The sequence below is a fragment of the Papio anubis genome, chromosome 8 (genome assembly GCF_008728515.1).
Source record: "Papio anubis isolate 15944 chromosome 8, Panubis1.0, whole genome shotgun sequence".
In the NCBI taxonomy this organism is placed as follows: domain Eukaryota; kingdom Metazoa; phylum Chordata; class Mammalia; order Primates; family Cercopithecidae; genus Papio; species Papio anubis.
This window is the reverse complement of record NC_044983.1, coordinates 93,922,992-93,950,878: the sequence shown is the minus strand read 5'-3', so window position 1 is coordinate 93,950,878 and position 27,887 is coordinate 93,922,992. Positions and strand designations below refer to the sequence as shown.

Sequence of the window (27,887 nt, the reverse complement as noted above, 5' to 3'; positions counted from 1 at the left end):
TCTAAAATCTCTACAATATGTACTGAAGATTTTGATTTTCATCTCTTTTCCCATTGGAGTTTCAAGTGAGTTGCCTGATTTAACATCCTTGTCAGTTTAAATTATGTTTACACTTTCTCTTTTATACCTTTAACCATGAAGCTGGAAATTATGGGCCTATTTTCCTTACCTCTAGGAAGGAAAATTCCTTACCTCTAGGAAGGAAAACCTTCCCTTTGAAGGGAAGCGGAGAAAAAAGACAAAAAATATTTTAAAATTTGATCTGCCTTTTTAAAAATGGACATGGACCCTATGGGCATGTCCCAAGAATAACTTTCTAAACCTGTTTTTAGCAATGATGGCATTACTTTTACCCTCCCGCTCCCGATCTTCCTATTCATATATCCATCAGGCCTCCTCATTCCCCAAGGGATATCCAGGCTTCAGCTGTGTCACCAAGATCCTTCACAGTCTGGCACTAGCCAGTATTTACATGTGGATCTCTACTTCTTCCTTACAGATTATGCTTTATCCATACTAGTCTGTGACAGTTGGAATTCTGAATGGTTGACACTGGGTTTAAGCAGGTTGGTTGTCATTTAAGAAAATCAACTGTTAGGATTTCTTATCCTGGAGTAGATTAGGACCAGGTCAAGAATCTGTGTCATCAGATTGATGGGGTAGGAGAGATTATTTCATCATGAATGACTGGGAGAGTAGTAGCTTCAGCAAAGACAAGACTGGGGCTTTTTCGTTTGTTCAGCTCAGTTCTACTCATCTTAGCTCTGTTTTTATGGAGGAACTTTCTGATCTTACAGAGCTGTGGCTATATTGGTAGCACTAGTTGCCCTGGAGGGAAACTATATCTTACGGGTATCTGAGGAAGAGCCATACTTTCCAGCCAGGTTTTTATTTTTCTTCTGTGTTTCTGTTTTTTCCCCAGATAAGTTATGAAGTTTGTCCTGGTAAGAATGCTATATAAATCTCCTCTGCCACATAATAGTACATGCTCTTGTAATATTGGTTTCATGAATGAATACTAATTACAGTAGAGTCAGAGTCAAGCTGTGTGTGTGTGTGTGTGTGTGTATGTGTGTTATAGTAGAATTAAAGATACATTGCTCTGGAAGCTAAGAGAACTTTCAGGTAAACCTCCTGCCTTAGTAAGCTACTTTCTTTTCAAGTGTTCTACCATCCCTACTTCTCATTTCATAGAGCACACCTTCTGAAAATGTGTTCCTTAAGATACCCATTCAGTGAAATTCTCTGATAAATATAGATAAATAATATACAATAATCAGAAGTATTTGGGAAATGCATATTTATCCTAGAGATAAATTATTACAGAACTACAGTATATATTATTAACTTATTAAATGCAAATAGTACGGGAAGGAAACAGTTTAAAAATTACATTACCCAAGGTTTCCTTCACTTACTTGACCATGAAAAGCTTTTAATGAGGAACTTGTCAGTGATTAACATCCTGTGTAATAAGTATCTGAGAAACACATTTTGGGAAATGCTGTCATGAGAGCCCTCTAGTTCCCTGACCCTAGTTCCTAGTCTGCTTTCTTTTTATTAGCACACCCTCCCTTCACTTCTATATCCAGCTTAGAGGCTATATTTCGTTGCTTCTGCCACTCTCTTATATTCTAAACTCCTCTGCCCTAATATCTTGTCTTTTCTGCCTCTCCTGGAAAACTTTGATATGGTCTAGTCTCTGTGTTCATCTTCTGTGCATCTTTACCCTGGCTATTGAGTGCTGCTGGAGATAATCTTCCATCTGTACAGATGAGGGCTACCAGATCAAGACCTTCTGCCCCATTTGGGCCCTCAGAACTTTCCTGGAAGCCTGTGTTTTTCGGTTCTGCAATTCCTCATTCTACAGAGTGGCTAGTTTAGATCTTCACTACATCTCTTCTTGCTACCTCCCATCTCAGTTTCAGTAGATGACCTTGCTCCCTACTTTATAGAAAAAAAATGAAATGTTATAATGTGAGTACCTAGAGAAGTTGTGTAGGTGTTTTAAATGTGGTCTTTGGAATAAGGTTGAAAAATTGAGTCATTCTTAATTTCCGTTTCTTCCTTCACCCTTCATGGAAGTAACATCTCATCAGTTCTGCCCTCTAAATATCCCTGTCCTCTTCTCATGATCTCGGCTTGCATTTCTTTAGTGCAAGTCCTCATAGTTTCTCACTTGTGAGGCTTCTAAGCTGATCCTCTGCCTCCAATCTTCATTCCCTACCCACCATACAGATTTCAGCACATTTCTCTTCTGCTTATGACCTCCCAGTGACTACCAATTGCTTATAGGCTAAAACTCAACACCAGTTAAGAAGCAGTATATGCTCTGGTTACTACTTACCTTTCTATTCCCTCTTCATCCTTCTTCCAGCTTCTCAGCTCTTACAGAGCTTTTTCACCTTTGGCCTCTTGCAATGCCCAAATCCTCCTGTGGGATTTATCCTTCTTTTGCTAAATCACATTCATCCACTCAGGCTAAGTTAAGAGGTTGCTTCCTCTGTCAACTCCAGGTTAGGAATAAGTGCCCCTCTAACAGGCTCCCATCTCACCCCAAGCTTTCACTCTTACAGCACTGTCATGCTTTATTGTGAGCATGTGCTTTTGTTCATTCCTCACTGTATTTTTTATACCTAATACAATACCTAGCACTTGGTAAGAGTTCATGAAATGTTTTCTGAACAAATGATGTGGTATAGTAAAGAGCATGATATGTGAAGCCAAATCATTTATTAATTGTGTTACTTAATTCTGTCTGAATTTCAGTGATATGTATTGTCTCTCTGTTGTGTATATTTGTGCAGGTGTGTGTATTATGTAAATTCAAAACGTGCCTAGCAGTGTTTTAAATATAGTTGATGATCAATAAAGGATAATATTCATCTATCCATCCTATTAATTTGTCCTTTCAACAACTTGATAAGAGGGAGCATCTGGGAAGCCCCAGGCGTTGCCAGCCCTGCTTCCCATGCAGTGAGAAAGATTGTATCTTTCTGGGACTGGAGATGCTGAGCTGTCGAGCAGCTCTGTTCTTCCCACGGCAAATTCTTACCTCCACCTTTTCCTGCCTCCTCCAAGACCTTGCTTCATCTCTCTTTTTTCAGTAAGCTAGCCAATGGGGCTTCTATAGACAATGATGATCTCCAAAATGAACTGAGTAGCATCAACATGATTAAAAGGGGTTTGAATGGCAAGATAAGCAAATGCTAGAGAAATACTCATTGCACTTGGCATCTCCTGACCAAGAGTATGTTTGATAATATCTATTGATATGACTTGAGATGAGAGAACTGTTTTCCACTGTTTGTGAAATTTGACATCTCTTTGAGAAAATGAGTAGAGTGTCATGAAAGTATAAAAGGGTACATTTACATTTTATTTTATTTTATTTTTGGAAAGGGAGAAAAAGGTGAATTTCTCAGGTTACAGCTGTTATTAATTGAGCTCCTACTGCGGGCTGAACACTGTGCTCAGGACTTTGTATGCATTATCTTATTTACTCCTCACAAGGATCCTGTAAAATAGCATTTCACTACCATTTAGCACTAAGGAAACAGACTTGGGAATCTTGTCCAAGATTTCATAGCAAGTAAGCAATGGAACCAGTATATAGACACAGGGTTGACACTAGAATCACATCACTGCTCTGGGGCCAGTGAGCTCAATGTCCTTCTTGGGCAGGATTCTAGAACATTTAAGAGTCCTTTAGGAAAGATCAGGATCCTTATAAGTCAGCATAGATTCCTGAGAAGAAATCATATCAGAATAATATAATTTCCTTTTTTGACAGCATTGCTAAACTTCAAGGTCAGAGAAAATGCAGAGTTTGAATATTGTATCTTAGGATATTAGAAAAGTATTTAACAAGGTCTTTCATGATATCCTTGTAGACATTATGTAGTGTGACCTAGCTGGTGGTCCTGTTATGAGAGTGCAACAGTTATACTCAAATGTGCTTATATCAGTGAGAGTTTACTGGAAGAAACAGAAACTACTCTAGGTATTCCACACACAAAGAAATTTAAGTCAGAGATTATATTCATGTGTTCTCATATTGCTTTAAAGAACTGCGTGAGACTGGGTAATATATAAAGAAAAGGGGTATAATTTGCTCTTGGTTCTGCAGGCTGTACAGGAAGCGTGGCTGGGGAGGCCTCAGGAAACCTACAATCGTGGTGGAAGGGGAAGCTGGCACATCCTACGTGGCTGAACAGGAGAAAGAGCAAAGGGGGTGGTGCTATACCCTTTTAAACAACCAGATCTTGTGAGAACTCAACCACGAGACAGCACTAGGGAGATGGTGCTAAACCATTAGAAAACACCCCCGGCCGGGCGCGGTGGCTCAAGCCTGTAATCCCAGCACTTCGGGAGGCCAAGACGGGTAGATCACCAGGTCAGGAGATCGAGACCATCCTGGCTAACACGGTGAAACCCCGTCTCTACTAAAAAATACAAAAAACTAGCCGGGCGAGGTGGCGGGCGCCTGTAGTCCCAGCTACTCGGGAGGCTGAGGCAGGAGAATGGCGTGAACCCGGGAGGCGGAGCTTGTAGTGAGCTGCGATCCGGCCACTGCAGTCCAGCCTGGGCGACAGAGCGAGACTCCGTCTCAAAAAAAAAAGAAAAAAAAGAAAACACCCCCATGATCCAGTCATCTCCCACCAGGCCCCCCTCCAGCATTGGGAATTAAAATTCAGTGTGAGAATTAGGTGGGGACATAGAGCCAAGCCATATTAGAGATGTAGATGTTAAGAAAATCAATGGAAAGGCTAGAGGAGAAGACTGTGTAGCATAGGCTTCAGGAGTGACTCCCACAACACCACAAAAGTGAGCATATAAGGAACAACTACTACTGCCACAATGAGGAATCGCAATCCAGAGGCTGCCACTGGCACTGTTGAGTTCAGTAATACAGATTGAAATCAACCGTCATTGCTATTTAGGGATTAGAAAGCTACTAAATATTACTGCAACCACTCCTCAGTACCTGTGAAACTGGTGACTAGATGCTAGAATGCTGCTGTAAATAATCAAGTCTCCATGACAGGGCTTGCAAGAAGGAAATAACTAAACTAGCAGACACATAGCTTCTGCTTGTTTTTTCCGCCCCCCAGTTGTGAAAGAGTGCACTTACCCAGAACTCTAGTTGCAAGGAATTCTGAGAAATGTGGTGCTCAGCTCTGTAGCCTCTATGATACAAAGGCTCACCAGAGGCACATGGCAGTGGTTGCTAAATTTCAGTCGACTACAGTGTTAAATAATAAATTGTTTACCAGAAGATTTCTCATTTTGTGATACAGAACCTCGGTCTCAAGCCCTGGCTAGCTCAAAATTTTTCATAGAAACTTGGATGAAGCTATAAGGTGAAGGTCCATCAGAATTGCAAATAACATGAAGTGGAACAATAAAAATATGTTATAGGATAGAATGAGGATCCTAAAAGATCACCACAGGCTGGACCAGTGGGCTTGATTTACAAGATAAACCCTGCTCTTGGGTCCAAGTAACTAGCCTCACAAGTATGTATTGTAACAGTCAGTCTTCAGAGATGCTGGTCTGAAGACTGGAGCAGGGCTTGGGCATCTCTGCTTTTAAAATATATTTTTTAAAATTTAAAAACTCTACAAGAGCTTCTGAGGTGCAGCTAGGACAGATAACCACTTTTTAGAACAAGGAAATAAACAGCTTCCCTCTGCTCTCAGGAGCCAGAACTCACCTGGAATATTGTGTTTAGAACTTACGGGAGTATTTAAGAAGGCTGGAGATACACGGGAGCATGTTGAACAGAGAGGCAGCTGGATGGTGATATAGGTGGAGACCATGTTGTGTTAAGAATGGGTGGAGAGGCCAGGCGTGGTGGCTCATGCCTGTAATCCCAGCACTTTGGGAGGCTGAGGCAGGCGGATCACCTGAGGTTGGGAGTTCGAGACCACCCTGACCAACGTGGAGAAACCCTGTCTGTACTAAAAATACAAAATTAGCTGGATGTGGTGGTCTGTAATCGCAGCTGCTCTGGAGGCAGCTGCTCTGAAGGAGAATTGCTTGAACCTAGGAGGCGGAGGTTGCAGTGAGCTGGAGATTGCACCATTGCACTCCAGCCTGGGAAACAAGAGCAAAACTCCATCTCAAAAAAAAAAAAGAATGGGTCAAGAGGCCAGGCGCCGTGGCTCACGCCTGTAATCCCAGCACTTTCGGAAGCCAAGGCAGGTAAGGTCAGGAGTTCGAGACCAGCCTGGCCAACATGGTGAAACCCCATCTCTACTAAAAATACAAAAATTAGCCGGGCATGGTGGCATGTACCTGTAATCCCAGCTACCCAGGAGGCTGAGGCAGGAGAATCACTGGAACCCAGGAGGCAGAGGCTGCAGTGAGCCGAGATCGTGCCACTGCACTCCAGCCTGGGTGACAGAGCAAGACTCTGTCTCAGAAAAACAAAAAAAGAATGGGTGGAGAAATAACCGGTTATGTTTAGGTTGTATATTATTTACTTATATTAACCTTTCATAAATGTTTATCATTTCTTAAATACTGGGTTAAATAATATTTACTAAATATACATTTAAAAAATGTCTTACCTGTATATGCCTATAGTATTTATTGATTTTGAGAATTTCAGAGTTTATTTTGGACAGCACATATATGCAGTTTTACTTAAATAGTAGGAGAAAGCAAATGAAGTTCTGCTTTAGCTTTTTAGGAGTTACTCTGGTGACAGATACTAGATATTCAGCGGCAGTTTAGGAGAGATACCAAGAAGGGAAGGCTGACTCTGCTTCCTGGTTCATCCATTGTTCCTAGATAAAATTGTGAAGTGTGAGGCAATTTGTTTTGTTCTGAACATCTACTTCCATGCCGTATTCTTTGCTTAGTAATATCTTTCTCTCAGTTCTCATATCCTTTCCTTCCTTCCTTTTTCCCTCCAAAATCTGTTTTGGAAAAAGACCAGATACACAGGAATAAAATGCCTAATAATGTTTAATGTTCGTGAAATATATTTTCACCCAGAATCATACAGCCTTGAGCCAAAGGAGTAAATCACTAAGGATGGAATTTTAGATGCCAAGAAATAATTGGCAAGGGTAGGAGAATGTGTAGGGGAATTACTTTCCCACTTATCATGCTTTTATGAAACACTGGTGCATTCCTCTTTAACTTAGGCGGTTACTGTTGCCCGGTATATGACAATAAAGGTGACAACAATAAACTACAGGTCCCTCTTCCAGCTGGGTGCAAATACTCATCGTATTTTGGGCAACTAGAAATCATTCATTTTCCTTTCCAAAAGTACGAGGAAGCCAGGTAAGGTGTGGCTGCAGTGGTTTGGAGTTCCCTGTGGGCACTGAGTATAGTCTACTCTTCTGTGTGCTCTTGGTCCGTGGGATGTTTAACAAAGTATAACCCAGCTCAGACCTGCTGGTGTATGTATTTTGGTTGTAGGATCCCTCTTTTATTAGCACAAAACAAACACAAGGATGTAAATATTAGTCTTCCCTGTACAAATGAAAATCTCTTTCCTGTATAGGCCTTTGAAGAAAGCATTTTCATAGATATACACAGTGACCATTACAATATTCATTACTTGCACAGGAAATCCTTTTACTTAACTAAAATCTTGGGCTTCAATTTTTGTTTCCTTCTATTCTGCCTTCATTGGAGATTGAAAACAGCTGGTCACTATTTTCTGTGCAAAGAACCCTTCATAAATACTTGGATACTCATTAAGTTCTTCCTCAGACTTGACTTTTCTTAGCTGAATAATTTCAGTCTCTTTAACCTTTGTGCAGGTATTATTTTCTAAGCTTTTTAATCTCTTATGAATAGTCCGTGGACCTTCTCCATGTTATGTTTATCCTTCTTGGTTTTAAAATACAGTATGGTGAAGTTCAGAAAAAAACTGATGTCAGTAGCTTCTGTGTTAACATCCTGGTTTTTATATGTATTCACTATACTCTTGGCAACAAATTAAAGGACACATTTCCAAGGTCATTAATGAGGTGGAACCACCCACGTCTTAAAATATTTTTAGAAGAACAAATTAGGTAATCTTTATAAATCTCTTTGATGTTGACACATACTTTGCTGAAGTCATGATTGTTATTTTATTCTCTAAACTTGAATATCTTTGTCATAATCGTGGTAAGAAGTTAAAAATTAAATTATTTTGTTAAAGTATTTTTAAATATTACTTCATATATATTTACATTTTTATGAGGACTTTTGTTTAGAAGATGTGCAAATTAGGAAACTTAATGAATAATTGTGGGTGGACTGACATATTTTCTATGGTATTGTATTCCTCACAATTTGGTTTACTTGTTAATGTTTTGGGGATGCATGAAGGAGATGAAAAGCAGCCTTTTTCTTTAAAATTTCTTATCCACAAAGAGAATGAATGATAGTTACTTTATTCTTTATTGCTAATAGGCTTTTAGTTCCATAAGCAACTAGTTGAAGGAATTGGGGCCAAAATTGAGGAACTAGGTAATTCTGAACATTAAAATTATTGTTAAAATAAAATGTTTTTGTAAGCTGGGGATCAGAATTCAGCTGCAGCTGGAGAAATTGATGTCAATTTTATGTGATTATTCTTTCTGTGCTTAAAAAAACTATTTGCCGTAGCAACCACATCACATATGACAGTGGTTACTATCTTGAGATTTCCTGCTTTATTTTCTCATTGAAGAGCCTAGTAATTTTTTTTTTTAATAAATCATAAGTCAGAAACATCATCCTCTCTGTCCCACTTCTGTGAACATGTATCTCCCTGGAGACTCAGCTCCACATTGTGGCATGTGTTTCATATTGTGTCATTAAACATTACTGGGCAATTACAGCTGCCCCCTCCCATTAACTTTTAAAACAAACCTAACCAGTTTTCCTCTTTAAAATTTTTTTAAAATTGTTTTTTAATATTTTATGTGTATGACAAAGAGATACTCTAAATGTTAATGCTAGGTTTTAAATTAAGCAATGGAAAATATTTAGAAGTGTAAGCACATACGTTTGAATAAAAAATTAAATGTAAACATATCTTGGTTAATAGTATCTTGTTATCAAATCATCCAGAAAGAAAAATCTAACAGAATAGATTCCTCCTTTTATTTAAGTTGCTTTTTAAACTTTTGTTAACTCGCTGTAAGAATGTTTATTTTTATCTTAGGAATGGGTTATTTTTAAAATTTTTGAGTATGGAAGCCAAAAGGCACTTTGCCATAGGTTTTTTAGGTCAACCTGTAAAAAAACCTTTAAAACTATAATGTATCTGAAACGTACTGATATTTAAACTACTCTGTATAATAGTGGACTTCAAGTTTGAAATTGGAATGTTTCTGCAGTAAAACTGAAGATTGCTGCTGCTTCTGCTTCTCCCTACATCCTCCATTTGGGAATAGAAATGTATCAGTTAAGGACTGAATTTGACTGTATGTACCAATAAACCCAAATAACAGTGGTTTAAACAAAGTAAGATTAATTTCTTTTCTCATTTAACGAGAAATCCAGAAGCAGAGTATCCAGCACTGGCAGAGTGAGTTCATGATGTCATTAGAAATCCTTTCTGTGACACCATCTTTAGGATATTATGCTTGTTCTTCTGCCTGCAAAATAAATGCAGGATCTCTATCCATCAAGTCTGCATTCCAGGCAGTAGAAAAGAGCAAAAAACAGAAAGGATTGTGCCTGTATCAAGAAAACAGAGCTTTCCTAGAAACCCTTACTTGATTTTTTTTTTTTTTTTTTTTTTTTTTTTTGAGAGAAGGGTCTTACTTTGTCATCTAGAGTGGAAATGGTGGTGTGATCATAGCCCATAGCTTATTGCAGCTTCAAACTCCTGACCTCAAGCAATCCTCCTGCCTCAGCCTCCCAAAATGCTGGGATTAGAGGTATGAGCCACCGTACTTGGCCTAAACCCTCATTTTTATGTGTCATTAGCCAGAATTGTATTACATGGCCACTTTTTCCAACAAGATAGATACTTTCTCACCCCTAGTCAGGAAGCTAGGAATTATAGATATTAGGGAGGCAAATTTTTCACTTCAAGACACTACAACATTAATGGTGGCTCATGTGACTTCAGTTAGAAGCTCCTGATTGGGATGTTGTCAGGAGCACGCACAAGACTGTTGGGATTAGAAGAATAGATTCCTGGAATGAAATTTCCTAGTAATTTCCTTTCTTTATTTAATCAGCACCAAGGAGTAGTCTGCTTCTCCCCTTTCTGTTGCTACCACTTCTCTCTAATGAAACTGTTTCTTCTCTGACTCATTGCAGAAAAGAACACTGTCTTTCCTTCAGCCTTTTTCTTACTCTCCTCATCTTTATAGGAAATGCCTGGTCAGCCCATCTTTCTGTTTTGAAGGTTTTTATAGAAGATTAAAATTCCCCCCACTTTATTCTTCGTAGTGAAAAAAGCAACTTCTGAGATTTTATTTTTCTCCTTCTCCTTCCCAGTTTATGCTGCTACTCTTAATATGTAGATCATATTAGAATAGGTACTCTATAAATGTTAGTTTCTGGTAGGAAAATATTAGTTTTAAATTTACTCCAATAATGGTTTGGGTGAATTTTCTCAGATACAGAGGTCTGAAGTAAGAGTCAGTGGTATATCAAGAGAACCCTGTTTATTACAGTACTGGGGAGTTTGTAAAGATTCTGGGATGAAGAGTTCCTTATCTCCTAGTTGAGGAGAAAACAAAGAAGACCATAATGAGAGCCTCAGCAATGAAGCCAGTGCTGGATTAAAAAAAATAATAATAATAATAATAATGAAAGCAATGTGGTTCTGGCTTGGTGTGGAGAGAGGAAGATGATCTGGGGAGGAACATAGGTCACAGAGTGCTGTTGTCTTCACTGAATTAGTAGTGCCACAATGCATGCTTTTTGTAGTTTCTATTGTTTTGTTTCATTTTTACCAAAGTACCTACAAATACTAAATTTACTTTTTATAGAATGCTATCTAGAAATATGCTTCAGTGAAACCTTTCCATTCATTATCAAATACAGTTGATAATGGTGGTTTAGGAGTTTCTTACTTTTCCAGCAATTGGTTTCTAAAGAAACCGTTTTTCCTCTCCTCCCTGATTCCGACTTTCCTTGACAAACTTGATAACCCTTATTATATAATACTGAATGTTAAAGTTTTCAGATGTATTTATGTGTGTGACACATTTTAAGACTTCTTGATGAAAACAGAACTTGCAACTAAATATATAATTCTATTACAGAATCAATCTTCCTTTTAAAAAGAAAAAGAAACGAAAAGAATATTGAGCAAAGAATTTCTTTAAGGGATTATCCACCTTCTCCCAGCTTTATGGTTTGATTTACTACTTTGATTAGTTTATAAAAAAATATGCGTAAGTTGAGCTACACTTGCAATTTTTTTAAATTTACAAAATGGGGCAGAAATGGAGAATAACAGGTTAAATTCCTAGACTCGATTTTCATTTAAGAGGTTACCATGGGAACCAAATTTCAATTCTGAATATAGAGAAATACGTCTTGTAATGATGAAGCCTAGAGACAAATCAAAGGTACTAAAAATCTGCTGAAAATGTTAATGGAATGTATATGTCCTATCTAAACGTCAGTAATGTAACCCATCAGATTAACCAATTTCTATTTTTGTTGTTGATTTCAGGGAACAAAGTTGAAGATGAACACCATAAACACAATGTCTTTATTTTTAGCATATTTATTGATCGTTGAAATATTACACCTTCTCTTCTATATATTTTGTTCATTTTTAACATTCCTGTAAAATCTGTTATGACAGGAAATCTAAAGGCAGCCTTTGCCATTATCTTGCTGAACTATCCCTAAGGAGTTTCATTTTCATGAACTTTGACTGTGAGATATGAGAGTGTTCTAAGTTCTAAAGGTTTACCACAAATATTGGTGTTTTATAGTATCTTAAATTTGATAGACTATCTCAGTATCTTTACAGTGGGTACCGTTTGGGTCCCAGATGTCTTGTCACATTTATTTTCTAGCCATCTAAAACTGTAATTAGAGGACTGGTCCTTAGATAAACAGTTGTGTTGAGAGTCTTTTTCTATTTTTCCACTAATACATGCATATTCTGAAAATCAGGTTCTTTCTGACTCTACTGGGATAGATCATGCTATTATTACTTGCACCAACCTAATAATAATTGTAGTAGTCACAATACTTTCTCAAATACGTTATCAGCAGTGCACCAATGCTAGTAATAAAATACATATAGCTTCTACTAATTCAAAAGTAACGTTGAAAAACCATGTAACATGGCTCCTGCTCTTGTTGTTCATAGATACTGAATATCTAGGTAGACAGTCAAAAAAACATATTGATACAGATAGCTGTGAAATTATTTAGGTAAAGGATTTGGAATTCTGCATTAGGGAACTTATGACTTAATGAAAAGTAAAGATGGAAACACATTTAAAAGACATAACTCAGCCAGGTGTGGTGGCCCACACCTGTGATCCCAGCACTTTGGGAGGCCAAAATGGGAGGATTGCTTGAGTCCAGGAGTTTGAAACCAGCCTAGGCAGCATAGTAAGACCTCATCTCTACAAAAAGTAAACAAAAATTAACCAAGTGTGGTGGTGCATGCCTGTAGTCCTAGCTACTCAGGAGGCTGAGGAGGATCGTTTGAGCCTGAGAGGTCGAGCCTTCAGTGGGCGGAGATCATGCCACTGCACTCCAGCCTGGGAGACAGAAGGAGAGACCCTGTCAGTCAAATCAGTCGGTCCACTCCCCCATCCATCCATACAACATATTCATAGGGTAAAAATAAAAATTACTTTTACCAATAATTATATTATTCACATGTTTACATTGTATCGTAATCATTCATTTAATCAGAGATTAGGCTCAACCATCAAAACACCCACTAGAAAGTGAAAAAGACCTCTGGATAGATATTAAAAAATAAGATTACTTGCAAATAAAGATCTGCACATAGAGAAAAACTTAGTTATTTAAAAAAGAGTAAATAACACAAAACCACGTAATTAGCAGGATTTCTGAGATACATTTCTATACTCATGTTCATAGGAGCATTATTCAACAAAAGTGGAAAAACTAAAGTATTCATTGACAGACAATGGATAAGCAAAATGTAGTATATGCATAGAATTGAATGTTATTTATCCTTGAAAAGGTAGGAAATGTTGACACATGCCACAACATGAATGAACCTTGAGGTCATTACGTTAAGTGAAATAAGCCAATCATAAAAAAAAAAAAAAAAAGGAAAAAAAAAAACACTTTAATGGATTTCACTTATGTGAAGTATCCAGAGTAGTAAGACTCATAAAAACAGAAAGTAAAATGGTGGTTGCTAGAGGTAGGGGAAAATGGCGAGTTGTTTATTGGGTACAAGAGTCTACATTTTGCAAGGTGAAAGTTCTGGAGATTGGTCACACAATACCTCATGCTACTGAACTGCACATTTTTAAATGGTTAAGATGGTAATTAAAAAATTTTTTTATTGTGGTTAAAATACATATAACCTAAAATTCACCATCTTAACCATTTTTAACCATAAGCATACCTCATTATTGCGATTTGCTTTTTTGTGCTTCACAGACACTGTTTTTTATAGATTGAAGGTTTGTGGCAACCTTGTGTCAAGCAAGTCTGTTGGTGCTGTTTTTCCAACGTTATGTGCTCACTTTGTGTTTCTGTGTCATAGTTTGGTACTTTTCACAATATTTCAAACCTTTTTATCATTATTATATCTGTTACAGTAATCTGTGATCAGTGGTCTTTGGTGTTACTATTGTAATTGTTTTGGGACACAACAAACTGCCCCTATATAAGATGGCAAATTTAATTGATAATTGTAGTATGTGTTCTGACTGCCCCACCAGCAGGCCATTACCCTGTCTCTCTCCCTCTCCTCAGACCTCCCTGTTCTCTGAGACACCACAGTATTGAAATTAGGCCCATTGATAACCCTACAATGGCCTCTATGTGCTAAAGTGAAAGGAAGAGTTACACATCTCTCACTTTAAATCAAAAGCTAGAAATGATTAAACTTAGTGAGGAAGGCATATTGAAAGCTGAGACTGGGTGAAAGCTAGGCCTCTTGTACCAAACAGCCAAGTTGTGAATACAAAGAAAAAGTTATTAAAGGAAATTAAAAGTTCTACTCTAGTGAACACATGAATGATAAGAAAGTGAAACAGCCTTTCCCTTTCTGATATGGAAAAAGTTTGAGTGGTGTGGATAGAAGATTAAACCAGTCACAACATTTCCTTAAGCCAAAGACTAGTCCGGATCAAGGCTCTAATTCTGTTCAATTCTGTAAAGGCTGAAAGAGGTGAGGAAGCTGCAGAAGAAAAGTTTGAAGCTATCATAGGTTGGTTCATGACATTTAAGGAAAGAAGCTATCTCCGTACCATAAAAGTACAAAGTGAAACAGCAAGTACTGGTGTAGAAGCTGCAGCAAGTTATCCAGAAGATGTAGCTAAGATAATTGATTAAGGTGGCTACACTAAACAACATAATTTCAATATAGAAGAAAAAGTCTTCTATTGGAAGATGTCATCTAAGACTTTCCTAGCTACAGAGGAGAAGTCAATGCCTGGCTTCTGAGCTTCAAAGGACAGGCTGGTGGTGGAGATTAAGTTAAAACCAATGTTCATTTACCATTTTGAAAATCCTAGGGCCCTTAAAAATTATGCTAATTCTGTTGTGCCTGTGTTCTGTAAATGGAATAATGAAGCCTGGATGGCAGCACATTTGTTTACACCATGGTTTGCTGAATATTTTAAGCCTACTGTTGAGACCTACTGCTGAGAAAAAAATACTATCTTTGGACTGTTACTGCTCAGTGAGAATGTACCTGGTCACCCAAGGGCTCTGATGGAAGTATGCAAGGAAATTAGTGTTGTTTTCATGCCTGCTATCACAACATCCATTTTGTAGCTCATAGATCCAGGAGTATTTTAGACTTTCAAGTCTTATTATTAAGAAATACATTTTATAAGGCAATATCTGCCATAAATAGTGATTGCTCTGATGGATCTGGGCCAAGTAAGTTGAAAACCTTCTGGAAAGGATTCACCATTCTTCATGTTATTAAGAACATTTGTGATTCATAGGAAGAGGTAAAAAGATCAGCATTAACAGGAGTTTGGAAGAAGTCCATTCCAACCATCATGGATGATTTTAAGGGGTTAAAGACTTCAGTGGAGGAAGTAACTGCAAGTGTGATGGAAATAGTGAAAGAACTAGACTTGGAAGTACAACCTGAAGATGTGACTGAATCGCTGCAATCTCATTATTAAACTTGAACCGATGAAGAGTTGCTTCTTGTGGATGAGCAAAGAAAGTGGTTTCTTGAGATAGAATCTACTCCTTGTGAAGATGCTGTGAACATTGTTGAAATGACAATAAAGGACTTAGAATTTTCCATAAACTTAGTTGATAAAGCAGTGGTAGAGTTTGAAAGGATTGACTACAATTTTGAAAGATGCTCTGCTGTGGGTAAAATGTTATGAAACAGCATCTCATGCTACAGAGAATTCTTTTGTGAAAGGAAGAGTTAACTGATACAGCAAACTTCACTGTGGTATTTAAGAAACGCTACAGCCACCCCAAACTGGACTTCTAAGCAGCACAGGTGCCTCTGCACTCTCTCGTTATTCTCCAGGGTTCTCCCACTGACACTCCAGTCAAATCTTAGCTGTTTATCTGGTGCCTTGGTCTTTTTTTGTTGAGAGTGGACTAGCACCAGGCCTCTCTTGTCAGCCATCTATCTGATGTCACTCCTAAACATAACTTTTAGAAAACCAAATACTGCATGTTCTCACTTACAAGTGGAAGCTAAATGTTGAGAACACATGGACACATCTGGGGAACAACATACACTGGGGCTTTTCAGAGAGTGGAGGCTGGGAGGAGGGAGAGGATCAGAAAAAACAACAAATGAGTACTAGGCTTGACACCTGGATGATGAAATAATCTGTACAACAAACCCCCATGACACAAGTTTACCTGTGTAACAAACCTGCACATATACCCCTGACCTTAAAAGTTAAAAAAAATTTTCTTTAAGAAAATTGACGTTGTGAAAGCAAGCAATCAAACAAACATAACTTTTATGTGCACTGGGAAACCAAAAAATTTATGTGACTTACATTATTGTGATACTCTCATTGCAGTGGTCTGGAACCAAACCTGCAATAACTGCAAAATATGCCTGCATCTAGTTCAGTGGTATTAATCTTAAGCACTTCCATAAAGTTGTGCAGCCATCACCACCATCAATTTCCATAACTCTTTTCATCTTGTAAAACTCAACCTCTGTACCCATTAAACACTAACTCCCCATTTCCCTCTCCTCTTATTCCCTAGTAACCACCATTCTGTTTTCTGTCTCTATGATGTTGACTACTCTAAGTACCTGACATAAGTGGAATCATACAGTATTTTGTTCTTTTGTTACTAGCTTACTTCACATAGCATAATGTCCTCAAGGTTCATCCATGTTGTAGCATGTGTCAGAATTTCCTTCCTCGCAATTTGCTTATCCATTCCTCTGCAAATGGGCACTTGGCTTGCTTCCATGTGTTAGCTATTATGAATAATGCTGCAGTAGACATGGGGATACAGATATCTCTTCAAGACCTGGCTTTCAATTCCAGATATATACCCAGAAGTAAGATGGTAAATTTTATCTTAAAAAAAATTTTTAAAACACATAAGGTGAAGTCAATAAAACCTTCGTTTTGATATGGCAAACCATTTTATTTTAAGGCAATGAGACAGAATTTTTTTAATGAATAAATATCACCATTACCACTCTCTCGTATCCTCACCTAAGCCGTCTCACCTAGGTTCCCAATCTGTCAAATAACGCACATAGAGATCCAAAAGTAGGGAGAAAGGAAAGAGGAGATAGGATGCTTACCTGTCAGTTCTGTCTCCCTCACCCCACCCTTTGTTTTTTGAAGTTTGTTTAAGAATTCCAGACTCTCTGATTTGCCACATAAACTAGGCATCGATTTAGGCTTTCCTCATATTTTTAAAGACTAAAAATAAGTCTTAGCATGCATTCTTTTGACCAAAATGACCCTAAAGCTCATCCCAACTAACAGTGTTACTTAGTTGTCATAGTAGTAACTGTAGTTTTAAACTGTGCCAGGACTATTACAAATGCAATCTAGGTTGATCAGATGACAGTTATGAATATTATGTCTCTTTTTAGAGGAACAGTGAGACTAGAATGTCTCCATAGGCAAGTAAACAAGTTGGTGATGAATCTGAAACATATATCCTATGAAAGGAACTGGGGATGTTTTATATTAAAAATAGACAGCCAAGACAGGAGCCATTACCTCTGTCTTCAGATATTTGAGGGAGAATTATATGAAAGAGGAATTTATTTGGAACATGAGTGTAAATTACAGAAGGAAAGATTTCAATTTTACATTTTAAAAATACTTTTTGTAACTTACAGTTGCCCAGCAGGGCCCCTTGTGGGGAGGTGCACTCCCACCAAAAATTTTTAAGAAACTAGTTTACTGCCTGACCAACATGGAGAAACCCCATCTCTACTAAAAATACAAAATTAGCCAGGCATGGTGGCACGTGCCCGTAATCCCAGCTACTTGGGAGGCTGAGGCAGGAGAATTGCTTAAACTTAGGAGGCGGAGGTTGTGGTGAGCTGAGATCATGCCATTGCACTCCAGCCTGCACAACAAGAGCGAGACTCCATCTCAAAAAGAAAAAAGAAAGTAATTTACTTTCTATTTGGAGAATTATATGGGAAATGCCTTCTTGGTGGTCTCTGGGACATTTATTTGGAGCCCTGGGGCTTTAAGGAATCCAATTTGAAAACCACCAATCAAGATCAGTATAGCCAGATTAAAAATCTAGTTATTCCAAATATTTATTTCCTATTTAGTCATTCAGTATAAAAAATGAAGAGCCATTGAAAGATGCTGAGGAGAATGACATGGTTTGGTTCGTATTTAGAAAGGTCACCACGTTGACAATACGGAAATTAAAATCAAAACTGTGATATTGGAAGCAAGGAGACGAGTTTGGAGGCTGCTACAATGGCCTAAGCAAGAAATGATTAGAAGCTAAACTAAGACAGTTGCAATGATAAGTAGAGAAAAGGGGTTATGGTTAACTGTATTGAGAAGTAGAATTAAAAGACCTAATGATCAGTTTGCTGTGGTGGGAAGGGAGGAGTCTGAGTTAATTCTCAACTTTATTATTTTTGGGGATTGAGTAAATAAGGTTGACTCTAGTGGAGATAGAATATGTCAGGGGAGCTGTAGGTTTGAAGGGAAAGATCTTGAATTTAGTTTTAGAACTGGTAAATTAATTGACAGCTCACCTCAGATTAAGTTATCTAATAGCAAGCAAAGTTAGATATGGAACTTTGGAGCAAGGTCTGGGCTAGAGAAGTAGTGTTGGGAGACATGGATGTAAGTTTGGCAGGCGAAGCTGTGGGAGTCCAGCCAGGGGCAGAGGGAATCAGAAACACTGAGGAAGCAGTTTGATAGATATAAGAAGAAACTAAGTAAGTCCTTATAATTTCTTTTTTAATTTTTTAAAAGTGTGTGTGTGTATATATATATATATTTTTTTTTTTTTTTAATTTGAACAGGGTCTTGCTCTGTTGCCCAGGCTGAAGTGCAGTGGCACAATCATGACTCACTACAGCCTTGACCTCCCAGGCTCAAGTGACCCTCCCAACCTCTGCCGCCGAAGTGGCTGGGACTACAGATAGGTGCCACCACACCTGGCTAATTTTTTGTATTTTTCATAGAGACAGAGTCTCGCTATGTTGTTCAGGCTGGTCTTGAGCTCCTGGGCTCAAGCATCCCTTCCACCTTAGCCTCCCAAAGTTCTGAGGTTACGGGCAATGCGCCACCATGCCTAGCCAAGTCCTCATAATTTCTTACAGCTGAAAATGTACGATAACAATAGCAATGCAGGCTTAAATGCAAAGAAAAAAAGTCCACTAAAAACACTTGAGTTTTTAAACTTTACTTTCTTTGAGAAATTTGAAATACAACTGAAATGATTTTTAATAAAATTACGGTAATGATTCTACTAGACTTCTGAAGTGTTTCTACAATCTAAACATTCCAGACCTTTGCCTAATCATCAGCTTAATTTTTATTTGGTCTGGGTATTTTTAAATTCTTATTTCACTTTGTTCTTTATGAAATTAATTTTGTTGGCCTTGAATCTGACCAGTGCAAATTTATTATATGGCTTCATAAAAAATCATACTTCAATGAAAATACTTCCTTAAATGTAAGAACTTATACCTTCCTTATGTTCTTTGTTTACCTAAGGAAATGCAACCTCACCACAAGTACAAAGACCATCTTTCATGGACTACTTTGATAAGCAAGACTTCAAGAATAAGAGTCACGAAAACTGTAATCAGAACATGCATGAACCCTTCCCTTTGTCCAAAAACGTTTTTCCTGATAACTGGAAAGTTCCTCAAGATGGAGACTTTGACTTTGTAAGTACATTTTAATCCTTCCATTTATGTTTTCTCCTTCTATATTTTACCATCAAATTGAGAAGCATAGTTCATATGTATGTGAACTGTGTGTATGTATATACAATTATAGACCATATGTTAATATTCATTTTACAGCCATATACGTGGGTAGAGGAATTGTGAAGGTGTAGCTTGCTTATAGAAATGTACTTGCAGAAAATACTTTTTTATAGTTAAATAAATCATAGCTCAAATTTAGACAAATATTCAGGACTCCTTAAAACTAAAATGACAACTATTTTGAAAGATGTTTTCAATAATGCAAATATGAGATACTTCTGACAGTCAGTAAACTCAGTTGCCAAAATTAATGATGCAAAGGTATTTATGACATAGTTTGAGAATTTGCTTCAATTTTGAAAGTATATAAGTTGGTTTCTATTTGAATAAGTGTTAATTCCACTTGGTTTCTCAGAAATAATAGTCCTATTCTGTACCTAGGAGCATATAAACTTCCATATAAAACTGCCTTATCGCCTATTTTGTTACATTTTCTCTTTATTTATTCTACCCTGGTTCTTCTTACTTCTTTTAAAGAATGCATAAAATACAGGTAAATTATTTTAAAGTAACTGTTTCCAGGACTTGAGAGAGTAAATTCTCAAAATGAGTTATTTAATGGAGTGAAAATTTTGTGGAGTAAATTTTTACTTAAGAACATTTTAAATAATAATGTTACTTTTGCATATTGTTCTAGAAGATTTTTTTCCAAACAAAATAACTTTATAATCCTTTGTAGTTTTATTAATAAATGTATGTATACGTAAATACAATTTTAGATATATGTAAATATATACATTTTTTAAATTTAAGAATTTTTAAGTAATATTAAACCATTTTGCTTAGACAACATGACTCCAAATGCTTTGCAATTATAAATATTTTAAGTACTTTTTTCCTCAATATTGTGATTGAGTTTTTAAATAATCAGATAATAAAGTTTCAAAATCTGTCCCCAATAAATTTAGTACTAATTGCTAGCAAATATTAGCAGTATAATTCACAGGTTAGCCTGCAAACATCATTGCAATGTCTACTTAATATTTTTTTCAATATCATAGTAAGCAATTAGAAAAATAAAATCAGTATGTCTTTAGTCCTAATAAGATTTCATTTTAAGCTATCTACTTTTTAAAAATTATGAATTATTTAGAATGCTGACATTTAAGCTTTAAATTATTCATGAATATAATGAATAATGTAGAGTATTTAACCTCAAAGAGTTCTGTCTTGTGTCAGTTGGAATAAATCTTTTTTTTTTTTTTTGGCATAAATTTAAAAGTTTTTTAAATTTACAAGTGCCGTTTTTTAAATTTACATGGATATAGTGCATCGTGGTGAAGTCTGGGCTTTTAGTGTAACCATTACCCAAATAATATGCTTTGTACCCTTTAGGTAATTTCTCATCCCTGACTCCCTTCTTGCCGTCTCACCCTTCCAACTTTCCATTGTCTATTATTCCACACTCTGTGTTCCTGTGTACACATTAGTTAGCTCCTACTTATACATGAGAACATGTAGTATTTGACTTTGCTGTTTCTGTTTCACTTAAGATAATAGCCTCCAGTTCCATCCATGTTGCTTCAACAGATAAGATTTTATTCTTTTTTATGGCTGAATAGTGTGGAATACATCTTAATGGTCTCTGAGAAACAGTTTGAAATGAGCTACAAAGTAATGAATAAATTATCACGGTTAAAAAATGGCAAATAAAATGATTTAATTTTGCTTCAGTTAATCTTTCTACCACCCCAAAATTTAATGACTTAAAATAACAACTGTTTTACTTTCATCAAAACCACAATTTTGTGGGTTAATAGTTTGTCTAGGTTTATCTAAGTGTGTCTTCTGCTGGGCTCACCTGGGGTTTCTTAAGTGACTGCGGTCATCTACTGGCTTGAATGGGGCTGAACAGTCTCTCTAAAGTTACTTCACAAATGTGTTGGCAATTGTGCTGACTATTGACTAGGTCATATGATCTCATCAAGTAAGCCTGGGGTTTTTACATGGCCATAGTAGCCTTCCAAGAAGGTGAAAACAAGGTTGTAAGGCCTCTTGACGTCAACTTAGAATCTGCACAGTGTCCATTGATAATAGCATCAAAAAGAATGAGATACTTAAGAATAACCAAGTAGGTAAAAGACTTGTACACTGAAAACTGCAAAAATATGGGTGAAAGAAATTGACATCAATACATGAAAAGACATATTCATAGATCATAAGCTTTAATATTGTTAGGATGTTTATATTGCCTAAACCGATCTACAGATTCATTGTTATCTCTGTCAAAATCCTAATGATATTTTTTGCAAAAGTAGAAAAAACTCATCCTAAAATTCATATGGATTCTCAAGGGACCCTAATTAGTCAAAACAATCTTGAAAAAGAAAAACAAAATTGAAGATCTCATGTTTCCTGATTTCAAAACTTACTACCAAGCTATTGAAATCAAAACAGTGTGGTACTGTCAGAAAGACACATGTAGACCAATGGAATAGAGAGCTGAGAAGTAAACTTTTCACATCTATGGTCAAATGATTTTCGACAAGGGTCCTAAGACCATTCATTGGGGGTAAAGAAGAGGCATATCAATGAATCGTGCTGGGAAAACTGGATATCCACATGCAAAAGAATGAAGTTGGAGTCTTACTTTACACCATATACAAAAATTAGTTCAAAATGGGCCAAAGATCTTACAGTAAGAACTAAAACTAAAAAATTACTAGGAAATACATATGAGAAAAACTTCATGACTTTGGATTTGGCAGTGATTTCTAGGCTATGACACTAAAAACAAGTAACAAAAAAATAGATAAATTGGACTACATCAAAATGGAAAACTTGAGTTCATCAGAAGACACTATCAACAGAGTGGAGGGCCACCAATGGAATGATAGAAAACATTTATAAATCATATATGTGATAAGAGGTTAATATTCATAATGTATAATGAACTCCTACAACTCAACAGCAACAAAAAAACCCCAAACAATCCATTTCAGAAATGAGCAAAGGGGCTGGGCATGGTGGCTCATGCCTGTAATCCCAGCACTTTGGGAGGCTGAGGTGGGTAGATCACCTGAGGTCAGCAGTTCGAGACCAGCCTGACCAACAAGGTGAAACCCCACCTGTACTGAAAATACAAAATTAGCTAGGACGTGGTGACACATGCCTGTAATCCCAGCTACTTGGGAGGCTGAGGCAGGAGAATCACTTGAACCCAGGAGACGGTGGTTGCAATGAGCCGAGATCCTGCCATTGCACTCCAGCCTGGGCGACAGAGCAAGACTCTGTCTCAGAAAAAAAAAAAAGGGAAGGGGGGCAAATGACTTAAATAGATATTCTTCCAAAGAAGATAAACATGGCTAATAAGTACGTGAAAAGCTTCAATAATTATCATTAATCATTAGAGAAAGGCATATCAAAACCACAATTAGATACTACACACCCATTCAAATGACTATTATCAAAAAACAAACAGAGAAAATAACAAGTGTTGCGGAAGATGTAGAGAAATTGGAACCTTTCCTTGTGCACCTGCTGGTGGAAGTATGTTGTAGTCACTATGGAAAGCAATATGGTGGCTCCTCAAAAAAAACTAAAACGGGGTTATCATATAATCCAGCAATTCTACCTCTAGGTATGTACCAAAGAATTGAAAGCAGGGTCTCAAAGAGATAGTTGTACACCCATTTGCATGGCAGCGTTATTCATAATGACAAAAAGGTAGAAGCAACCCAAGTGTCCATTGATGGATGAAAGGATTAAAAAAAAATGTTGTAATACATGAAATGGAATATTTTTCAGCCTCAGGAAAGAAATTGTGCAATATGCTACAACATGGATGAGCACTGAAGACATTATGCTAAGTGAAATAAGCCAGGTCACAAAAGGACAAATGCTATATCATTCTACTTATATGAGTTACCTATAATAGTCAAATTCATCGAGATGGAAAATAAAATGTTGGTTCTCACGGGCAGGAAATAGGGAGTTACTGTTTAATAGGTACACAGTTTCCGTTTTGCAAGACAAAAATCGTCCAAAAGTGGATGATAGTGATGCTTGTATGAAAGTGTGAGTGTAAATAATGCCACTTAACTGAACACTTGAAAATGGTTAATTGCATAAAAAATGCATAAGAGAAGAGGGGAAAGAATTTGCACAGTGTCACTGTTGTCATAGTCGGTTGTCAAAATCTGTCAGAAGTCTAGTCCTAACTCAAAGGATATGGAAATAAATTTCCCCTCATGATGGAAGGAACAGCAAAGTCACGTGGCAAAGAGTGCTGTGAGATGGAAGGAATTATTACAGTACACTTTGCAGACAATCTAATAGAAAGGGTGTTAATTAAAACTCAGTAGAAATTAGAATGTTGAATTTAGGAAATGAGAGTTCATTAATGATTTTGATAATGACCATTGCAGTACTCTACTTTCAGATTTTTCACATACACACAATTTTTGACATGTAGCCTTCTACTGTCTGTCTTAGACTCATTTTAGTTTTGTGAATCTATTTTTCCAGTGGCTAACTCCTGAAAGTAAACTTTTGGAAACACTTTTAGCCCCTCATAGGTTTTGTAGTCATTCTATCTGGAAATTCCAAAATTTGTTAGAAAACATTAAGCTAATTTAACAAATATTTTACTTTCTGCTTTGGATTGTGCTAGGCACTGTGGGTAAAAATAAATTATACTGATGTATTAAGAAGACAAGGTATGAATTAATGAAGTGGTAAGTTGTAATCCAGAACAGTAACTCAGACATTGCCATGTGGTTTTGAATAAGAGGGAGATTTGGTGAAGGCTGGAGTTGTATATGAAATTATAATGTGGAAGAGGACTTTGTCTAAGCATTGATAAATGTATAGCAGAAAGAGAGAAGGTAGGCACTACAAGGAATGATGTGTAATAAAAAGCTTAGCAATAGGAAAGTATAATGTATATTGGGTGGCAATGAAGTAGAAACCTTCAAGTCTATGGTAGTTAATTTGGAAAAATATGAGAGATAAAATAGAAAAGTAGATCCAGATCAGAGGGTGGAAGCTTGCAAGGTTACAGAGTCTGAATGTTTATTTAATAGACAATGGAAAGCCACTGAAGGTTTTAAGTTGGAGGATGACATGATGAAAAGTATCTTAAGAATATTAATATTGAAGATAGCATGAAGGATTGATAGGAAGAGACTCAGGGTAGAGGAAATCGGTTATGTGGCACAAGCTTAAAATAATATAGGAATAAAATTGAAATGAAAAACAAGAATGAGGAGGAAAGATTAATTAACAGAAATAGTTGACATACTAGATTGAAGAGTACTATTTTGATTAGTTAAGGTGAGGAACCAAATGATAAATGGTGACAGTAACAAAAAATAAAATAAAATAAAATAAAGGAAAATGTTCTCACAGGAGGAAAGGTATATCAAGAGATCATATGACTGGATCCAATTTTTGCAGAGTTATTTATTTTTGACTTATGTAGGGCAGATAGCCTTAAAAAGGGAATTGTGGGAGGGATGGAGTGACTAGAACAGTTCTTCTTTTCTCAACATTTATTACACCTGTCAACTGGAACTGCTCAACCCTCTCATCACTTTGAGGAAAGTGGAAAATGTTTGTAATCGCCGCTGAGGGGAATGGAAATGGAAATAAATAAGATATGAATAAAGGAAGCATTGCCAGGAGATGAATAAAGAATTGCCAAGAGTAGTAGTGAGTATGGCAAAAGACAAGGAAAAGTGTGTATAAGAGGGGCAAAGAGAGAGTAGTTAAAAGAAGCAGCATAGGTGGAGCACAGTGTAAGTGATTAGGTGGACTGCTTTTCTCACAAAATGGGGAAATGGACTAAAAGCAGAGATACCAGCTGTTAATGAGGGAAATCTGATCTTATTCATTCCCTCATCTGTTAGTTACAGAATGTTAAAAAAATGTGACTCTAATATTAAAGTGTAAATCATACTAAGGTTTATGTGTTTATCTTCCCTCTTCATGATGCATCTCGAGGCCGCCTTCTAGAAGAGAACTGTATTTTATGTAGTTCCTAAGTCTGTCTGATAGAAGTTGCTTAAAATAAGCCAAAGTTGCTTTGACCATATTTTCAGGACAAAGAAGGCTTCATCCTTCTGCCTTGAGGAAAATGGGTTCTAAGAAAAAAAAAAAAGAAATGAAAGAGAACACTTTATTGTCTTTTGAGGTACTCAGAGCAGATTTCTAAAGGACAAAACTTATTCAGAAAGGCACCTGCTAGACAGATGTGCAGGGTAGGAAGCATTCCTTGTCTTAAAGCCTGTATGCAATAGAATTTGTGTACTTCCTTTTAAATTGTTAGCATTTGTCTTTGGGATTTTCTGTGGATTGTTTCATGTTATGTTCCTGAATGTAAGGAGATGAGAAAAGAATTTATGATGTCACCAAATTGGGGATTATTGTAGAAAGATAGGAAATAAAATATATTTGGGCTAACTGAATTATTTTTAACCCTACCAGAAAAAAAGTTATGTTTAGGATGTGCCTATGCAGATTTCTAAAACAAATGTAAAAGGCAAATCTGTTTATTATAGCACTAGTCTAATGTTTCAGTTTTTGTTAGAATTATTTCCAAACAGCCTTAGCATCCAGATTGTTTAGTGTTAAATAGAGAGCATGTAGATAGTGTTTTGAAGAAATTACAGTATCGTATTTAAATAGATATATTTTGGGTAACGTAAAGATTTTGGAATAAGAACAAAAACTTCAAAAGCCATCTGTTAACCCACTACATTGGTTCCAAATTTTAAAAAAGAAAGAAATTGGATTGACAATAATTACTAGTATAAAAGAAATTAGGTAAATCAACCATTTTTGGTTTTGACTCATACTGAATTGTAAGTTAACATTTCTTAATTACTCTGATTCTTAAATATTTATCCAGTTGGCGGTGTCCTTTTGAGCTAAGGGACACAAGAATCCACCAGGGCCACACTGAAGAAAAAGTCTCAAAAATTGTGGCAGAGAAAGGAAAAAAAACTAACTTTGTTCTCCAAGTATAAAGTTGTCTGGGGCTTTCCTAGTTTTGCCACAGTCCTACCTTTGATGCCTGCGTTAGCAAGTGAGTGTGATTACAGGGAAACAAAACAAAAGTCACTGTTGGAAAATGCAGAAAACAGTAAAAGGTTGGCAGAGAAAGTACCAGCCTTGCTGCTGGAGCTGCCCATGGACATTTTAGGAATCTTCACTTGTTCTGGAGAAATGTTTCTTTCTCAGGGTCTTTTCACCCTGCTCTATAGCCAGCAGCTGTGAAGGAGTGATAAAGAAACTGGAGTAGCCCCAGAAAAAGAGCAGCAGGGCCACCCCTTTAGTAAGCCCTCAGCAACACAGACCCTCTAGACAGCTTAAGGTAAAAACTTAAGCCAGCAGCATCTACCAGTTTTTCATTTGTTTGTTTTACCAGTATAGCAGCATGTTATCTGCTTTGTCTGTTTAAATGCAGGTAATGTTTCTGGTTTTAAAAGCTATTGGCTATAGTTTTCCTTGTAGTATACTCCTTAGTCAAAGAACTGCTTGTTCTCTACAGTCCTTAGTTCTGTGGACTGAGGAAACCACTTCAGTTGAGTGAAGTATTTAAGCATATTGTCATCGATTAGCTTTGCATTAATTAAATGATTATTGTCAAGTATTTCCAGATGTTTGCTAGAGTATTAACAAAGTATGAAAAGATAACTATAGATATTTCAGATTTATTTCTTCTAGGGTAAAGAAGAAATAAACACACAAAATCCCAAATGTTCCAGTGGATAGCTTTGGATAAGAGTTTATGATTACAGGTGTACATGTGGCATGAACTCAAGTGTATGTGGCACATTGTGCTTTCACTACTCAGTCATTCCTTGTAGAGCCAACAGGAAATTAAAATTAATGAGAAGCCTGCACTTTGAAACAGTTGCAGAATTCTTGACTATTTCAGTCCTTTGCCAGCTCACGAAATCTGTGCTGGCAGTCATATCCAACAGATGGTGTGGCGTGTGCACAGTTGTGTCATGTGATTGTCTAGGTCCATGTAGAATTTTTATGAGGTTTTGACCATCAGTCTGCTGAGGCATTTAAGATAGTCATAACCTTTGTCTTGAAAGGAAGGTGACCTGCTTCGAAGATAAGTGTTTATGTGCAAGTAGAAAATAATTATTTAGTCACTGGGCAAGTAAACTAGATTTAGTTGATTCTGTGGTAAAGGCAACAAAGATTTTAGTGTCTCTGAACTGCTACACTGGTTTTTAAATTTTTTTTGTTTAGTAGAATTTAATCCCCTTGGCTACCTGAGGTAGAATGAGCGTTTCACTTTCTTATTCCTAAAGGTGATGTTTAAGGCTTCCGTAATTTCTGG

General features: G+C 36.8%; 1 protein-coding gene across 3 annotated transcripts in view; it reads left to right on the top strand.

Annotated features, from left to right (window-relative positions):
• Positions 1–27,887, top strand: part of STK3 (serine/threonine kinase 3) — a 339,589-nt gene that overhangs the window by 243,192 nt on the left and 68,510 nt on the right. For all 3 annotated transcript variants that reach the window (XM_017962187.3, XM_017962188.3, XM_009213409.4), the window contains one exon: positions 19,311–19,486. In XM_017962187.3, the coding sequence (XP_017817676.1) occupies positions 19,311–19,486 (176 nt within the window). The remainder of the gene's footprint in view (positions 1–19,310; positions 19,487–27,887) is intronic.